This window comes from Tachyglossus aculeatus, chromosome 11 (assembly GCF_015852505.1).
Source record: "Tachyglossus aculeatus isolate mTacAcu1 chromosome 11, mTacAcu1.pri, whole genome shotgun sequence".
NCBI lineage: Eukaryota > Metazoa > Chordata > Mammalia > Monotremata > Tachyglossidae > Tachyglossus > Tachyglossus aculeatus.
In genome coordinates, this window is record NC_052076.1 from 34,833,520 (window position 1) to 34,847,382 (window position 13,863).

The following is a 13,863-nucleotide window of genomic DNA, read 5'->3' on the forward strand; positions in this document are numbered from 1 at the left end:
GTGAATTCCAGGTGCCTGAATTCTGGATAGCTGAGTTTCAAACACTAGATCAATCAATCAATCGATCGATCAAGCAATCATATTTATTGAGTGCTTACTGGGAGACAACAATTTAACAGAACTGGTAGACATGTTCCCCTCCCACAGAAAGCTTACATTCTAGAGGGGAGCTCCGGATAGTTGAGTTTTAAAGTCCCTGAATTCCAAATACCTGAGGTTCAGACACTTGAACTCTGGATAGTTGAGTTCCAGGTACTTGGGTACAGGATAATTGAGTTTTAGACCCTCCAGTTCTGGAAAACTGAGTTCTAGGCCCCTGAATTCTGGATATCTAAGTTTCAGTTTTATTCATTCATTCATTCAATCGTACTTATTGAGCGCTTACTGTGTGCAGAGCACTGTACTAAGCGCTTGGGAAGTACAAGTTGGCAACATATAGAGATGGTCCCTACCCAACAATGGTCTCACAGTCTAGAAGGGGGGAGACAGACAATGAAACAAAACATATTAACAAAATAAAATAAGTAGAATAGTAAATATGTACAAGTAAAATAAATAGAGTAATAAATCTGTACAAACATATATACAGGTGCTGTGGGGAGGGGAAGGAGGTAGGGCGGGGGGATGGGGAGGGGGAGAGGAAGGAGGGGGCTCAGTTTGGGAAGCTCTCAGTAGGGCTTTGAAGGGAGGAAGAGAGCTAGCTTGGTGGATGTGCAGAGGGTGGGCATTCCAGGCTAAGGGGAGGACGTGGGCCGGGGGTCGACGGTGGGACAGGCGAGAACGAGGCACAGTTAGGAGGTTAGCGGCAGAGAATCGGAGGGTGTGGGCTGGGCTGTAGAAGGAAAGAAGGGAGGTGATGGAGAGCCTTGAAGCCAAGAGTGAGGAGTTTTTGCCTGATGCGTAGGTTGACTGGTAGCCACTGGAGATTTTTGAGGAGGGGAATAACATGCCCAGATTGTTTCTGTACAAAGATGATCTGGGCAGCACCGTGAAGTATAGACTGAAGTGGGGAGAGACAGGAGGATGGGAGATCAGAGAGGAGGCTGATGCAGTAATCCAGTCAGGATAGGATGAGAGATTGAACCAGCAGGGTAGCGGTTTGGATGGAGAGGAAAGGACGGATCTTGGCGATGTTGGGAAGGTGAGACTGGCAGTTTTTGGTGACGGATTGGGTGTGAGGGGTGAACGAGAGAGCGAAGTCGAGGATGACACCAAGGTTGCGGGCTTGTGAGACGGGAAGGATGGTAGTGCTGTCTACAGTGATGGGAAAGTCAGGGAGAGGGCAGGGTTTGGGAGGGAAGATAAGGAATTCAGTCTTGGACATATTGAGTTTTAGATGGTGGGCATACATCCAGATGGAGATGTCTTGAAGGCAGGAGGAGACACAAGCCTGAAGGGAGGGAGAGAGAGCAGAGGCAGAGATGTAGATTTGGGTGTCATCAGCATAGAGATGATAGTTGAAGCAGTGGGAGTGAATGAGTTCACCAAGGGAGTGAGTGTAGATAGAGAACAGAAGGGGACCCTTGAGGAACCTCTACAGTAAGGGGATGGGAGGGGGAGGAGGAGCCCACAAAGGAGACTGAGAATGAATGGCCGGAGAGATAAGAGGAGAACCAGGAGAGGACAGAGTCTGTGAAGCCAAGGTTGGATGAGGAGAAGGGGGTGGTCCACAGTGTCGAAGGCAGCTGAGAGGTCGAGGAGGATTAGATGACTGAGCTCTGAATAGCTGAGTTCCAAGTGCTGAGTTCTGGATAATTAAGTACCAGGCCCTCGAGTTCTGGGTAGCTGAGTTTTAGGCCCCAGAGTTTGGGCCCCAACTCAAATTTCATGCAGGCTTCCCTGATATCTCAACCCAGCTCTAAGCTCTAAGCCAATCTAGAGGATGGACTTAAAGCGTATGATCACACCCTTGGGAGGGGTTTTCTCCGTGGTCCTGGGAGTTTATTGAAGAAGGGAGGTGTGAGGGGGTGTAAGCTGAAGGTTTTGTAAGGCCAGTAAGAGAGTCAGACTTTTGAAATAAGGTGATGTAAAGAAACCAGACACCCCAGGACTCCCAGCCACAGCCTCCCCCTCCCGCTCCCCTTCCCTGCCTGTCCATGGCTCAGAGTCCAGACATGCACTTTCCCCTTGAGCAGAGCCCAGTTGGGAATGTCCCAATTCCTTTCAGAGCAGCAAATTACAGTGCAGTGGAGACAGGAAGGTGACGACTCAGGGTGAATCAGAAAAGCAGCATGGTCTAGTGGATAGAACGTGGGCCTGGAAGCCAAAAGGACCTGGGTTCTCATCCCAGCTTCGCCTGTGTGCTGTGGACCTTGGGCAAATCTCTTAACTTCTCTGTGCCCCAGTTACCTTATCTGTAAAATGGGGATTAAGACTGTGAGCCCCATGTGGGACATGGACTGTGCCCAACCTGATTAGTTTCTATCTACCCCAGTGCTTAGTAAAGGGCCTGGAACAGAGTAAGCATTTAACAAATACCATAAAAAGAAAAATCAGTCTGATGGGGGAGGAAGGAGGGAGGGGGCCAGGACACATGGACATCCTGCTAACTGATTAGGAGGGGGTGGAGGGAGAAAGGTGGTCAAGCGATGTTACTTTTGACCCCTGGGGTTGGGATGGGGTAGGGAGGAAGCCAGGAGGGGGCCATCTCAGACCCCCCTGCCTCCACCCCAAACTCCAGCATGCAGGCCTGTTTTGAAAGAGGAGGGTGCTCTGCCATTCCAGCTCCATTGGAGAGTATCAGTGAAAGTCTTGGCCTGCAGCAAGAGGGAACAAGGTTAGACTGAAAGGATGAGCCTCCCAAACTACAAGGTTGTTCATGCTGTTCTCTCTGGAGAGTGAGGGCGGTGAAGAGGTAGGGAAATAGCCTGGATTCCAACCTGGATCTCAATGACCCCGGGGAAAGTAGAACAGGACCTTCCCCCTTCAACAAAATATCTAAGTGTCCATTCACCTGGAATGTTTCATTTGTGGATGTCAAGACAGGGAAAAGATTGCTCTGGGATGAAGAGTGGTGGTTAGAACTCTGTCATGCTGCATCGCAGAATTAGCTGCATTTCAGCAACTCCTGAATCCATCCCTGTTTGGGATCCTTTGGGGGCAGAAATTCAGGGGCATAAGGAAGCCTGGACAGAAGAAGTCTATTTACTGAGCTGTGTTTTCCCGGTCATGAAAGTGGGAAGAGAGGGAGGGGTCTAGCCTTGGGGCCATCCTGTTCATTTAATATTTTCATTTCTCCCCATCTTCCTTTCTTCCCCTCTTTTCTTCTTTCTCTCTCCTTCCCCCCGCACACCTTCTTCCCATTCTCCTTTCCCTCTCCCTTTCTCCCACTCTCTCCCTCTCCTCCTCTCTCCTTTCCTCCTTCTCCTCTTTCTCCTTTTTCCCTTCCCCCTTTCTCCCTCTCCCCTCTCCCCTCTCTCCTCCTTTTCCTTTCTCTTCCCCACTCCTTTTCTTTTTCCCACTCCCCAACCCCCTTCCTCTCTCCCCATTCTTTTTTTTAATGGTATTTGATAAGTGCTTACAATGTTCTAAGCGCTGGACATTGTTCTAAGTGCTCATTGCTCCTCTCCCCAGCCCCCCATCCTTCCCTCTCTCTCCCCTCCCCTCCCCCCCCCACCCAACCCCGTCACTACCTCCCTCCTCCCAGGATCCAGCCCGCTGCAGACTACCTGAGGCAAATCAGTCCTGGGTGTTCAGGTGGGGTTGGCTGCTGGGAGCAGCATATGTTAATTTGTCATCTGGAGTTTACCTGGTTGGAAAGAGTTAAAAATACTGGTCCCAAGAGAAAGGTGGTGGGGAGGAGGTAAGGGAGAAGGGTGTGGGGGGGAGGGAGGTCTAAGGTGATTTGAATAAAATATTCTTCTGTCTTTAACTGATTCAATACTTGGATTCTTTAATAAGGAGAAGAGTAGGGAGTCAGGGTGAGCTGACTCCTAGGTTTGGCCCGTCACCATCTCTCTGCCAGCCTCGAAAGAGATTAGGGTCTCGGAGGTGGTGGCAGCTGTCAGTTATGGGTAAATGCTTGATTGACTGTAATCTTGCAGGGCAGTGGGTGGAAGGCAGAGATTGGCATGTGGAAGTCCGGCTGGGGAAGTCTCAGCACAGCTCTAGACTCTGGGTGACAGGGTGGCTCTTGGAGATGGTTGAAAAGACAGGGTGAAGAGTGGGGGGAAAGGTCTTTGGAAGAGGCCGGTGGGGTGAAATAGAGTGGGGAAACCGAGGCTCCACTGCCGGGAGCTAAGTTTCCACTGGGGCCATCTTGCAACCACCTGTGTCTTCAGGTGGGAGATTAGCTGGGGTGGGGGAGGGAAGGACCAGATCTCTCTAGTCCAAGCCCCCCTGGACGTTTTGATGAAAGAGGGTGATTTCTGGCTCCTGGGTCAGAATCCTGAATTTCATAAGTCCTGGGTTGGTGGGAGGAATAGAGTGCCCATGCAGAGGGGCAATTTCCTCTTTCCCACTCTCTTTCTCTTGTTAAATATTTACCAACTGAGCCCTTGGGTGAAAGAAGAGAAAAATGAATGATGCAAAAAGTGAGAAACCCAGGAATGACTGGGAGAAAGGGGGAAGACAGGAGGAGAGCAAGAGAGAGCGAGGGCATGGAGGGGTTTGCTACTCCCAAGCTTATGAATATTCTAATGGTTGTATGTTCAGAAATCAGGAATTTGAAAGTCTGATGGTTCGTGTAATTACGCATTCGCTTTGACTGTGGAGCCCAAGCCACAAGCCACATGTGTCAGGGCAGGAGCGAGATGACCCGTTATTGAGAGCACCCATGTTTTTCTCGCAGATATCAAGATGAGCAGAGATGGGGCCGACTCCACAGACGGCCCCGACGGCCTCGGCCCGGTGGAGACAGGTAAGGGGGGCATCAGGCACCGGGGAGGTGGCAAGTAGTTTGGGAAGGCCGGGTGAGTGACAGAGGGAAGAAGGGAGGAATCTCTTTAAGTTTCCAGAGGCACAGGGAAACCTCTCACCCTTTCCACCAATGGCTTGTTGGCTATTCATTCATTCGTATTTATTGAGCACTTACTGTGTGTAAAGCACTGTACAAAGTGCTGAACAAAGCACTGTACTAAGTACTAAGGCCAGGACTTAGGGAGACGTCAGGTCAGGAAGCCCGGTCCAGACATCCTTCGGGACCATTCTCCTGGCTCCGAGGGGTCCCGGCTGGGGCAAAGCCAGGAAACTGGGTTCAAAAATGCAATTTCTGTTGGTCGCTCCCACAGTCCCTCACCTGTCAGCATCCCCAGTAACACATATAAAAGCCTATTGTGGCCAGGGAATGTGACTACCAACTCTGTTGTATCATAGTCTCCCAAGCTCTCTGTACAGTATTTGGCACCCTGTAAGCACTCAGTAAATACCATTGATTGATAGCTTTAAAGTCTGTTGCTTCCCTTTTACCTTTAACATATTTTAGTGTCTGTCTCCCCCGCCAGATTGTAAGCCCCTTGAGAACCCTGGTTGTGTCTACCAACTATATCGTATACCCTCTCAAGTGTTCTGCATGGAGTAAGTGCACGATAAATGCTGTTGATTGATGGATCGATTGGTGGGTCTTGGCCTCAACTGTGGCCATCCATTTCCCCTGTGGTGACTGGCGTCACTGGACCTGAATTTAGGACCGATGGGGCTTTGGGATGTTTTGCAAAAGCAGTGTTGCCTGGTGGATAGAACACGGGCCTGGGAGTCAGAAGGACCTGGGTTCTAATTCTGGCTCTGCCACATGTCTGCTGTGTGATTTTGGGCAAGTCACCTCACTTCTCTGGGGCTGTTACCTCATCTGAAAAATGGGAATTAAGATTATGAGCCCTATGTGGGACAGGGACTGTGTCTAACCTGATTATCTTGTATCTACCCCGGTGCTTAGTGTAGTGCCTGGTACATAGTAAATGTTTAGCAAATACCACAATTACTATTATTATTGGGAGACATGAAAATGCCACATCATGGCTTGGCACAGAGAACATGAGAGGCTTCCTGGATGTATGGCCATGCAGTCAACACAGCCATGAGGTCAGCCTGGCCATGTGGTCAGAGTGGTCATGAAGTCAGTGTGGCCGTGCGGTCAGCGTGGTCATGAGGCCAACGTGGCCGTATCATTAGTGTGGCCATGGAAACAGCATGGCTGTGCAGTCAGCTTGGCTACATGGTCCATGTGGCGGGCCTCCTGAGAGAGGGAAAGAGGAACCTAGTGTCTTCTCCAGCCCCTTCAAGAAAGCTTCTTCCCACCAAGGCCTGAGAGTCAGAGGACTTGGGTTCTAACCCTGCTCCTCTACTTGTCTGCTGTGTGACCTATTACCTCATCTGGAAAATAGGGATTAAGACTGTGAGCCCCATGTGGGACGTGGACTGTGTCCAACCTTGATCCTACTCCAGTGCTTAACAAATACCATAAGAAAATCGAATGGGGGACGATCAAAACCTCCTGTAACAGAAGATGGCGAATGTTTTCTAGCGGATTTTTTTTACCCCCTCCTCCCCGCTCTCCCTTCCCCCTCCCTCCGCCAAAGAGTGTGAACTTTTCTTTCCAAGACATCATTAAAAAAGGCTGAGGGAAGAGGAGGATAAATTTTAATGCCACCAAATAAATTTAATAGCAGCTCAATGAGACTTCAATTAGTCTTTCATCCGGATCATTAGAATGATAGAAATTAGACGTTGAAGAGTTTCTTGTTTAATCCATCAGGGCTCTCCAAAGACAAGTTCCTGTCCTAATTTCTTCAGGTCTCAGCCAGTCCAACCGAAAACAAAGAGGCTCATTTGGAGGTTGGCGCTATGAATCACAGACTTGCCTATTTTCTTACTCCAAAAATGATGTCAGCCTCCGTAGCCGGGGCCAGGGGAGGATGGACAGTGAGTCAAATGGCTTCGGAATTATTTAAATGGATCTTCTATGGAAGGAAAGAAGCAGGGCTGTCAGGATTGTAATGTTGCAGCATATTGTCAATGATTTGGCAAGACAAGGAGGGATCAGAGGCTGTGTGAAAAAAAAGTAATGATAATTGTGGTATTTTTAAGCATTTACTATGTGCTAAGCACTGTGCTCAGCGCTGGTGTAAATACAATAAGAGAAGCAGCATGGTTCGGTGGAAAGAGCACGGGTTTGTGAGTCAGAGGTCATGGGTTCAAATCTCGGCTCCACCAATTGTCAGCTGTGTGACTTTGGGCAAGTCACTTAACTTCTCTCTGCCTCAGTTACCTCATCTGTAAAATGGGGATGAAGACTGTGAGCCCTACGTGGGACAACCTAATCACCTTGTAACCTCCCCAGCGCTTACAACAATGCTTTGCGATATAGTAAGCAGCTTAACAAATGTCATCTTTATTATTACAATCTCTGTCCCAACTGAGGCTCGCATTGTAAAGGGGAGAGAGAACAGATTGAATTCCCGTTTCACAGATGAGGAAATGGAGGCACAGAGAAACCAAGTGACTTGTGCCAGGTCACACAGCAGGCAAGTGAGAGAGCAGGGATTAGAAACTGGGTCTCCTGGCTCCCACGTCCTGAGCTCTTTCCCCTAGGCTGTGCTGACAAAGCACTAGTCTAGGAGTCAAGACACCTGGGTTGTAGTCCCAGCTCTGCCATGGGTCCATTCTGTGTCTTTGGGCAAGACATTTAATCTCCCTGAGCGTCAGTTTCCTCATCTGTACAATAGGGATAATGATACCTGCTCTTTGCCTCCCAGGGCTGCTGGGTGGACAGAGGTAGCCCTTTTTGAAAGAGCTTTGGAGCACTAAAAGTACTAAACAAACTGAAGATATCATTATGGACAACAGCACGGTGACAGGGAAGCAGCTGTGGTCTAGTGGAAAGAGCACAGACTTGGGAGTCAGAGAACCTGGGTTCTAATCCCAACTCTGCCAGCTGCTTTCTCTGTGACCTTGGGCAAATCACTTAGCTTCCTCAACTGTGAAATGCAAATTCAATACCTATTCTTCCTCCTCCTTAGGCTATTAGACCCATGTAGGACAGGGATTCCGCCCAACCTGATTATCATGTTATCGACCCCAGAGCTTAGAGCAGCGATTAACAAATAATTGACAAATACGATAAATCAGTCATATTTATTGACCACTTACTGTGCGCAGAGCACTGTACTAAGTACTTGGAAGAGTACACTATAACAATTAACAGACACGCTCCCAGCCCACAATGAGCTTATAGCCTAGAAGGGGAGACAGACATGAATATAAATACATGTATTGACACATAGGAAGGGCTTAACAAGTACCATAATTAATTAGTTACCATAACATATAGGATTTGCTGAGCTCCCTTCTCTCTGACCTCACTTTGAAACTGACCCAGACTTGATCTTCTCCTAGACAAAGCGCACCAGTGAGTTTCACTGATCCAGGTGGGGCCAGGGCTAGCTGATTCTAGTTCAGGTAGTCCAGATAATTTTGCACCTTCAACTTGGCTCAGAGGCCCAGCTTTTTACTGGAACAACTTAAACCCTGTTCCTGGGTCTGGGGGTAAGCGTGGCCTAGAGGAAAGAGCACAACCTGGGAGTCAGAAGGATGTGGGTGCTAATCTTGGCTCTGCCACTTCTCTGCTGGGTGACTTTGGGCAAGTCACTTCATTTAATAATTATGGTACTTGTTAAGCACTTACTATGTGCCCAGGACTGTTCTAAGTGCTGGGTTAGATACAAGTTAATCAGGTTGGATACAGTCCCTGTGCCGCATGGGGCACACACCCTTAATCCCCATTTTACAAATGAGGTAACAGGCACAGAGAAGTGAAGTGACTTGTCCACGGTCATGCAGCAGACACATGGCAGAGCTGGGATTAGAACCCAGGGCCTTCTGACTCCCAGACCCGTGTTGTATCCACTAAGCCACGCCTCAGTTCCCTCATCTGTAAAATGGGGATTAAGACTGTGAGCCTTGTGTGGGACAGAGATTGTGTCTAAAACGATTTGCTTCTATCTACCCCAGCACTTACAACAGTGCCTGGCACATAGTAAGTGCTTAACATATACCACAATTATTATTATTATCTCCTCACTGGAGCAGGTCCTAAGGTGGGCTCTGAAATATAGTCATGTTTCAGGGGACAGACTCTGGTCCTGACAAAGACTCTGCTCTCTCCCCTGCTGGGCCGGGGAGGATTGGACAACTTTTTGCCTGGAAATCCTGGATGATCTTAGCTTCATATGAGCCTGGCTCCGTCTTAATAATGGCATTTTTTTTTTAATAATGGCATTTGTTAAGCGCTTACTATGTGCAAAGCACTGTTCTAAGCGCTGGGGGGGGGGATACAATGTGATCAAGTTGTCCCCCGTGGGGCTCACAGTCTTAATCCCCATTTTTACAGATGAGGTAACTGAGGCTCAGAGAAGTTAAGTGACTTGCCCAAGGTCACACAGCAGACTTGTGGCGGAGCCGGGATTTGAACCCATGACCTCTGACTCCAAAGCCCGGGCTCTTTCCACTGAGCCACGCTGCTTCAATAGTATTTATTGGGCGCTTACTGTGTGCAGAGCACTGTACTCACCCTTGTGGGGGTGAAAGGGGGGAAGACAGTGACTTATTATTTGTACAGCGCTCTGCACACAGTAAGCATTCAAGAAATACCATTAATTGATTGATCAAATAGGCAAACAGGTCATCCCCTACTCTCTTAGCGAGGATCGCCAATGCGCTGGGAAGCCCCACCTACAGGATGGGAGGGCCATTCTGTAGATTTGTGCAGCTATTCCTGGGGTTGGGAAGGGAGGCCGTCTCCATCTGGGCTGTTGAAACTGGAGCAAAGATAGACAATCAGAAAGAATCCAAATATTTTCAACCTTTTCCCACTGGTTCCTGAGGGTGGGGCTTCCCAGCCCATTGGTGATCCTCGCTAAGAGAGTAGGGGATGATCTGTTTGCCTATTTGATAAATCAGTTAATGGTATTTCTTGAATGCTTACTGTGTGCAGAGCACTGTACTAAGTGCTCGTGAAAGTACAAGTGCTTAGTGCAGTGCTTTGGGGCTTAGTACAGTTCCTGGCACATAGTAAGCACTTAAGAAGTACCATAAGGGAAAATATCTGTTTATTGTTATATTGTGCTCTCCCAAGCACTTAATACAGTGCTCTGCACATAGTAAGTGCTTGATAAATATGATTCAATGAGTGAATGAACAAGTACCATAAAAGAAATTCACCAATTAATGGTACTTATTGAACACTTACTATGTGCAGAACACTATACTAAGCATTTGGGAGAGTACAGTACAACAGAGTTGCCACACGTTCCCTGCCCTAAACAAGCTTATAGTCTAGAGGGGGAGACAGATATTAAATAATCAAATAGAGTTGGTAGACACGGTCCCTGCCCACAAAGAGCTTATACTCTTGAGGGGAGAACAGACATTAAAATGAGTTGGGTCTTTAAGTTCAGGGGCTGTTTCCTGTTAAGGTCCTTGGGTCCCTTGGGTTGTTGTAGTGGGTAGATGCTGATATATGCCTCCTGTGGTGTGGCCAGATGAGAACCAGTTACCATCTTAGCAGGGCTCTCACAGAAAAGATCTGAAGGACAGTTTAATGTTGTCTCCCAAGATGTGCCGTGTTATGTGGAGGGAGGAGCAGCGTGGCCTATTGGAAAGAGTATGGGCCTAGGAGCCAGAAGGACCTGTGTTCTAATCCCTGCCCCACCATTTGTCTGCTGTGTGACCTTGGCCAACTAGCTTAACATCTCTGGGCCTCAGTTACCTCATCTGTAAATGGGTATTAAGACCATGAGCAACTCCTTATCTTCCCTCCCAAACCCTGCCCTCTCCCTACCCTCCTTCCCATCTCACAAGCCCGCAAACTTGGTGTCACCCTCAACTCCGCTCTCTCGTTCACCCCTCACATCCAATCCGTCACCAAAAACCTTCTGGTCTCACCTCCACAACATCGCCAAGATCCGCCTTTTCCTCTCTATCCATACTGCTACCTTGCTGGTTCAATCTCTCGTCCTATCCCGATTGGATTACTGCATCAGCCGCCGCTCTGATCTCCCATCCTCCTGTCTCTCCCCACTACAGTCTATACTTCACGCTGCTGCCTGGATCATCTTTGTGCAGAAATGCTCTGGGCATGTTACTCCCCTCCTCAAAAATCTCCAGTGGCTGCCTGTCAACCTACGCATCAAGCAAAAACTCCTCACTCTCGGCTTCAGGGCTCTCCATTACCTTGCTCCCTCCTACCTCACCTCCCTTATCTCCTTCTACAGCCCAGCCCTCACCCTCCGCTCCTCTGCCGCTAACCTCCTCACTGTACCTCGTTCTTGCCTGTCCTGCCATCGACCACCAGCCCACATCTTCCCCCTAGCCTGGAATGCCCTCCCTTCACACATCCGCCAAGCTAGCTCTCTTCCTCCCTTCAAAGCCCTACTGAGAGCTCACCTCCTCCAAGAGGCCTTCCCAAACTGAGCCCCCTTTTTCCTTTCCTCCTCCCCATCTCCCCCGCCCTGCCTCCTTCCTGTCCCCAAAGCACCTGTATATATGTTTGTACAGATTTATTCCTCTATTTATTTTACTTGTACATATTTACTATTCTATTTTTTATTAATGATGTGTATATAGCTATAATTCTATTTATTCTGATGGTATTGACACCTGTCTACTTGTTTTGTTGTCTGTCTCTCCCTTCTAGACTGTGAGCCTGTTGTTGGGTAGGGACCGTCTCTATATGTTGCCAACTTGTACTTCTCAAGTGCTTAGTACAGTGCTCTGCACACAGTAAGCGCTCAATAAATATGATTGAATGAATGAATGAATGTGGGACGTGGACTATGTCCGACCCGATTATCTTGTATCTATTCCATTGTTTAGTACAGTGCCTGGTAAATAGCGAGTACTCAACATATACCTTTTTTTAAAAAAAAAGGAGCATCCACATTTTTCTTAAGATTCCATTCTTGTACTTTACACCCTTTATTAATAATAAGAAGAAGAAGTAGAAGAATGGTATTTATGAAATGCTTACTTTGTACCAAGCCCTGTATTAAGCATTGGAGTGGATAAAATAAAGCAATCAGACACAGTCCCGGGCCCACAGTCCAAGGGAGTGTGACAGCAGGAATTTAATCCCCATTATAAATGAGAAAACTGAGGCCCAGAGAAGTTAAGAGATTAGCCCAAGGTCCCAGAGCAGACAGGTGACAGAGCCAGGATTAGCACCCAGGTCTCCTGCTTCCCAGTCCCTTGCTTTTTTCACTGGGCCACTGGGCCTCTATCTCTGGAAGTCCTTCCTTGTGTCTAACCTACACCCCATCTTGCTGCAACATCAGCCTCTTTCCTCTTTGTAACCAGGGTGGTCAGCCACCCGCCTGCTATTCTTCTCGCCCCAGGCTTTGATTTTGCCCTCTGTTAGATGGGGCTTAACATGAGCTTGGAATTTGGGGGAGATCCTCGGTTCACGGTTGCTAGCGTAACAGACCCACAAGTCCTCGTTGCTAAGGTCCCCTGGATCCCTGTGGCCCAGCCACTATCCCCAGGACCTCTCCTCGGGGAGCCCGGCCGTTGCCTGAGCTGCTCACTGGGTTATGTTTTGGAGGAGGACAGAAAAGAGGGAGCTAATTAAAGTAACCAAACTTCCTGGAAAGTCGTTCTGACTCATTATGAGTCACAATGGTTACCTATTGGTTTAATGGCTTCCTTTGGGTTTTTAAAAGGCAGATTCACTGTCCCGCCAGTGTATGAATTAAAGGGCTGTTGTCTTCAGCTTTTAAGGGGAACTATAAACAAAAACGAGCCAGAAAGCCCCAGCTCACAGAGAGAGCCCTCTGTGCAGTGTAAAAAATCCCCCAGGTGTGTCAGGGGCAGGGGCATCCAGAATGGGAACTGAATTCTTCCCACTGCGGGCCAGAGGAGTCACTGCTGAAAACTGATGGCTCTCTCTCAAGCTCTCTTTCTTCTGTCTCATTCCCTCATCTCCACACTCTCCAGTCTCTTCTCTTCCCCACCCTCCATGCCTGTGTCTCTCCCTCTCTCTTCCCGTTTGCCTTTGTGCCTTGCTTTCCCCCTCTGGGAGATGAGGTGGGAGGGGCAGCCCTGGCCTCACTCCCAAGGGAGCAATGACAGAGACTTCTTGGGCTTGAAGGGTCCCCAAGTGCTCATCTCATTCATCCCCCTGCCTCTGGCCAGGGCTGTACTTATACACCTCCTAGACAGATGACATGCTCCTGGATCCAGAGATCGTTAAAGAGTGGACTCCTTCCCCAGGTAGCCAATTCCAGTGTTTCTCAATGGTTCCTGACAAGAATGCTCCCTTGGGTTTCGCCTACATCCCTCTTGCCGCAGTTAAGGCTGTTTTGGTCAATTTTTTTAATAAAAAGGTGTATGTTAAACACTTGCTATGTGCCAGACACTCTAGTAAACCCTGGGGTAGATACAAGACAATCAGGTTGGACACGGTTCATATCCCACATGCAGCTCACAGCTTTAATTTCCAATTTACAGATGAGGTAACTAAGGCACAGAGGAGTTAAGTGAGTTGCCCAAGGTTACCAGCAGACAAGAGGCAGAACTGGGATTAGAATCCAGGTCTGCTGACTCCCAAGCCCTTGCTCTTTCCACTAGGCCGTGCTGCTTCTCTGTAGGAAGAAAAGGGGAGAAGGAGTTTTTATGAATTTCCAGATAACAACCAGGAACCCCAAGCTACTGCCAAGGTTGAATCTGGGTCCTCAACGCGCCACCCTGTTGAGTCAGAAAGCCGCCTGCCCTATTTCAGCCTGTGGGAATCCTGAGCTGGTGGAAAAGTTTCCAGAGGATTTGGATATATCTGTGGGTGACATGTTCATCACTGGGGGAAAGTTAGGGGTGTAGGAGGAGGAAGATGGGTGACCAGGAGGACAACCATCATTTCTTTTTTTTAATGGTATTTGT

The 13,863-nt window shown here is 48.5% G+C and overlaps 1 protein-coding gene across 1 annotated transcript in view; it reads left to right on the forward strand.

Annotated features, from left to right (window-relative positions):
- The window catches only part of POU2F3 (POU class 2 homeobox 3), a 74,856-nt gene that overhangs the window by 7,271 nt on the left and 53,722 nt on the right, over positions 1 to 13,863 (forward strand). Inside the window, exon 2 of the mRNA XM_038754423.1 lies at positions 4,790 to 4,858. Within this exon, the coding sequence (XP_038610351.1) occupies positions 4,790 to 4,858 (69 nt within the window). The remainder of the gene's footprint in view (positions 1 to 4,789; positions 4,859 to 13,863) is intronic.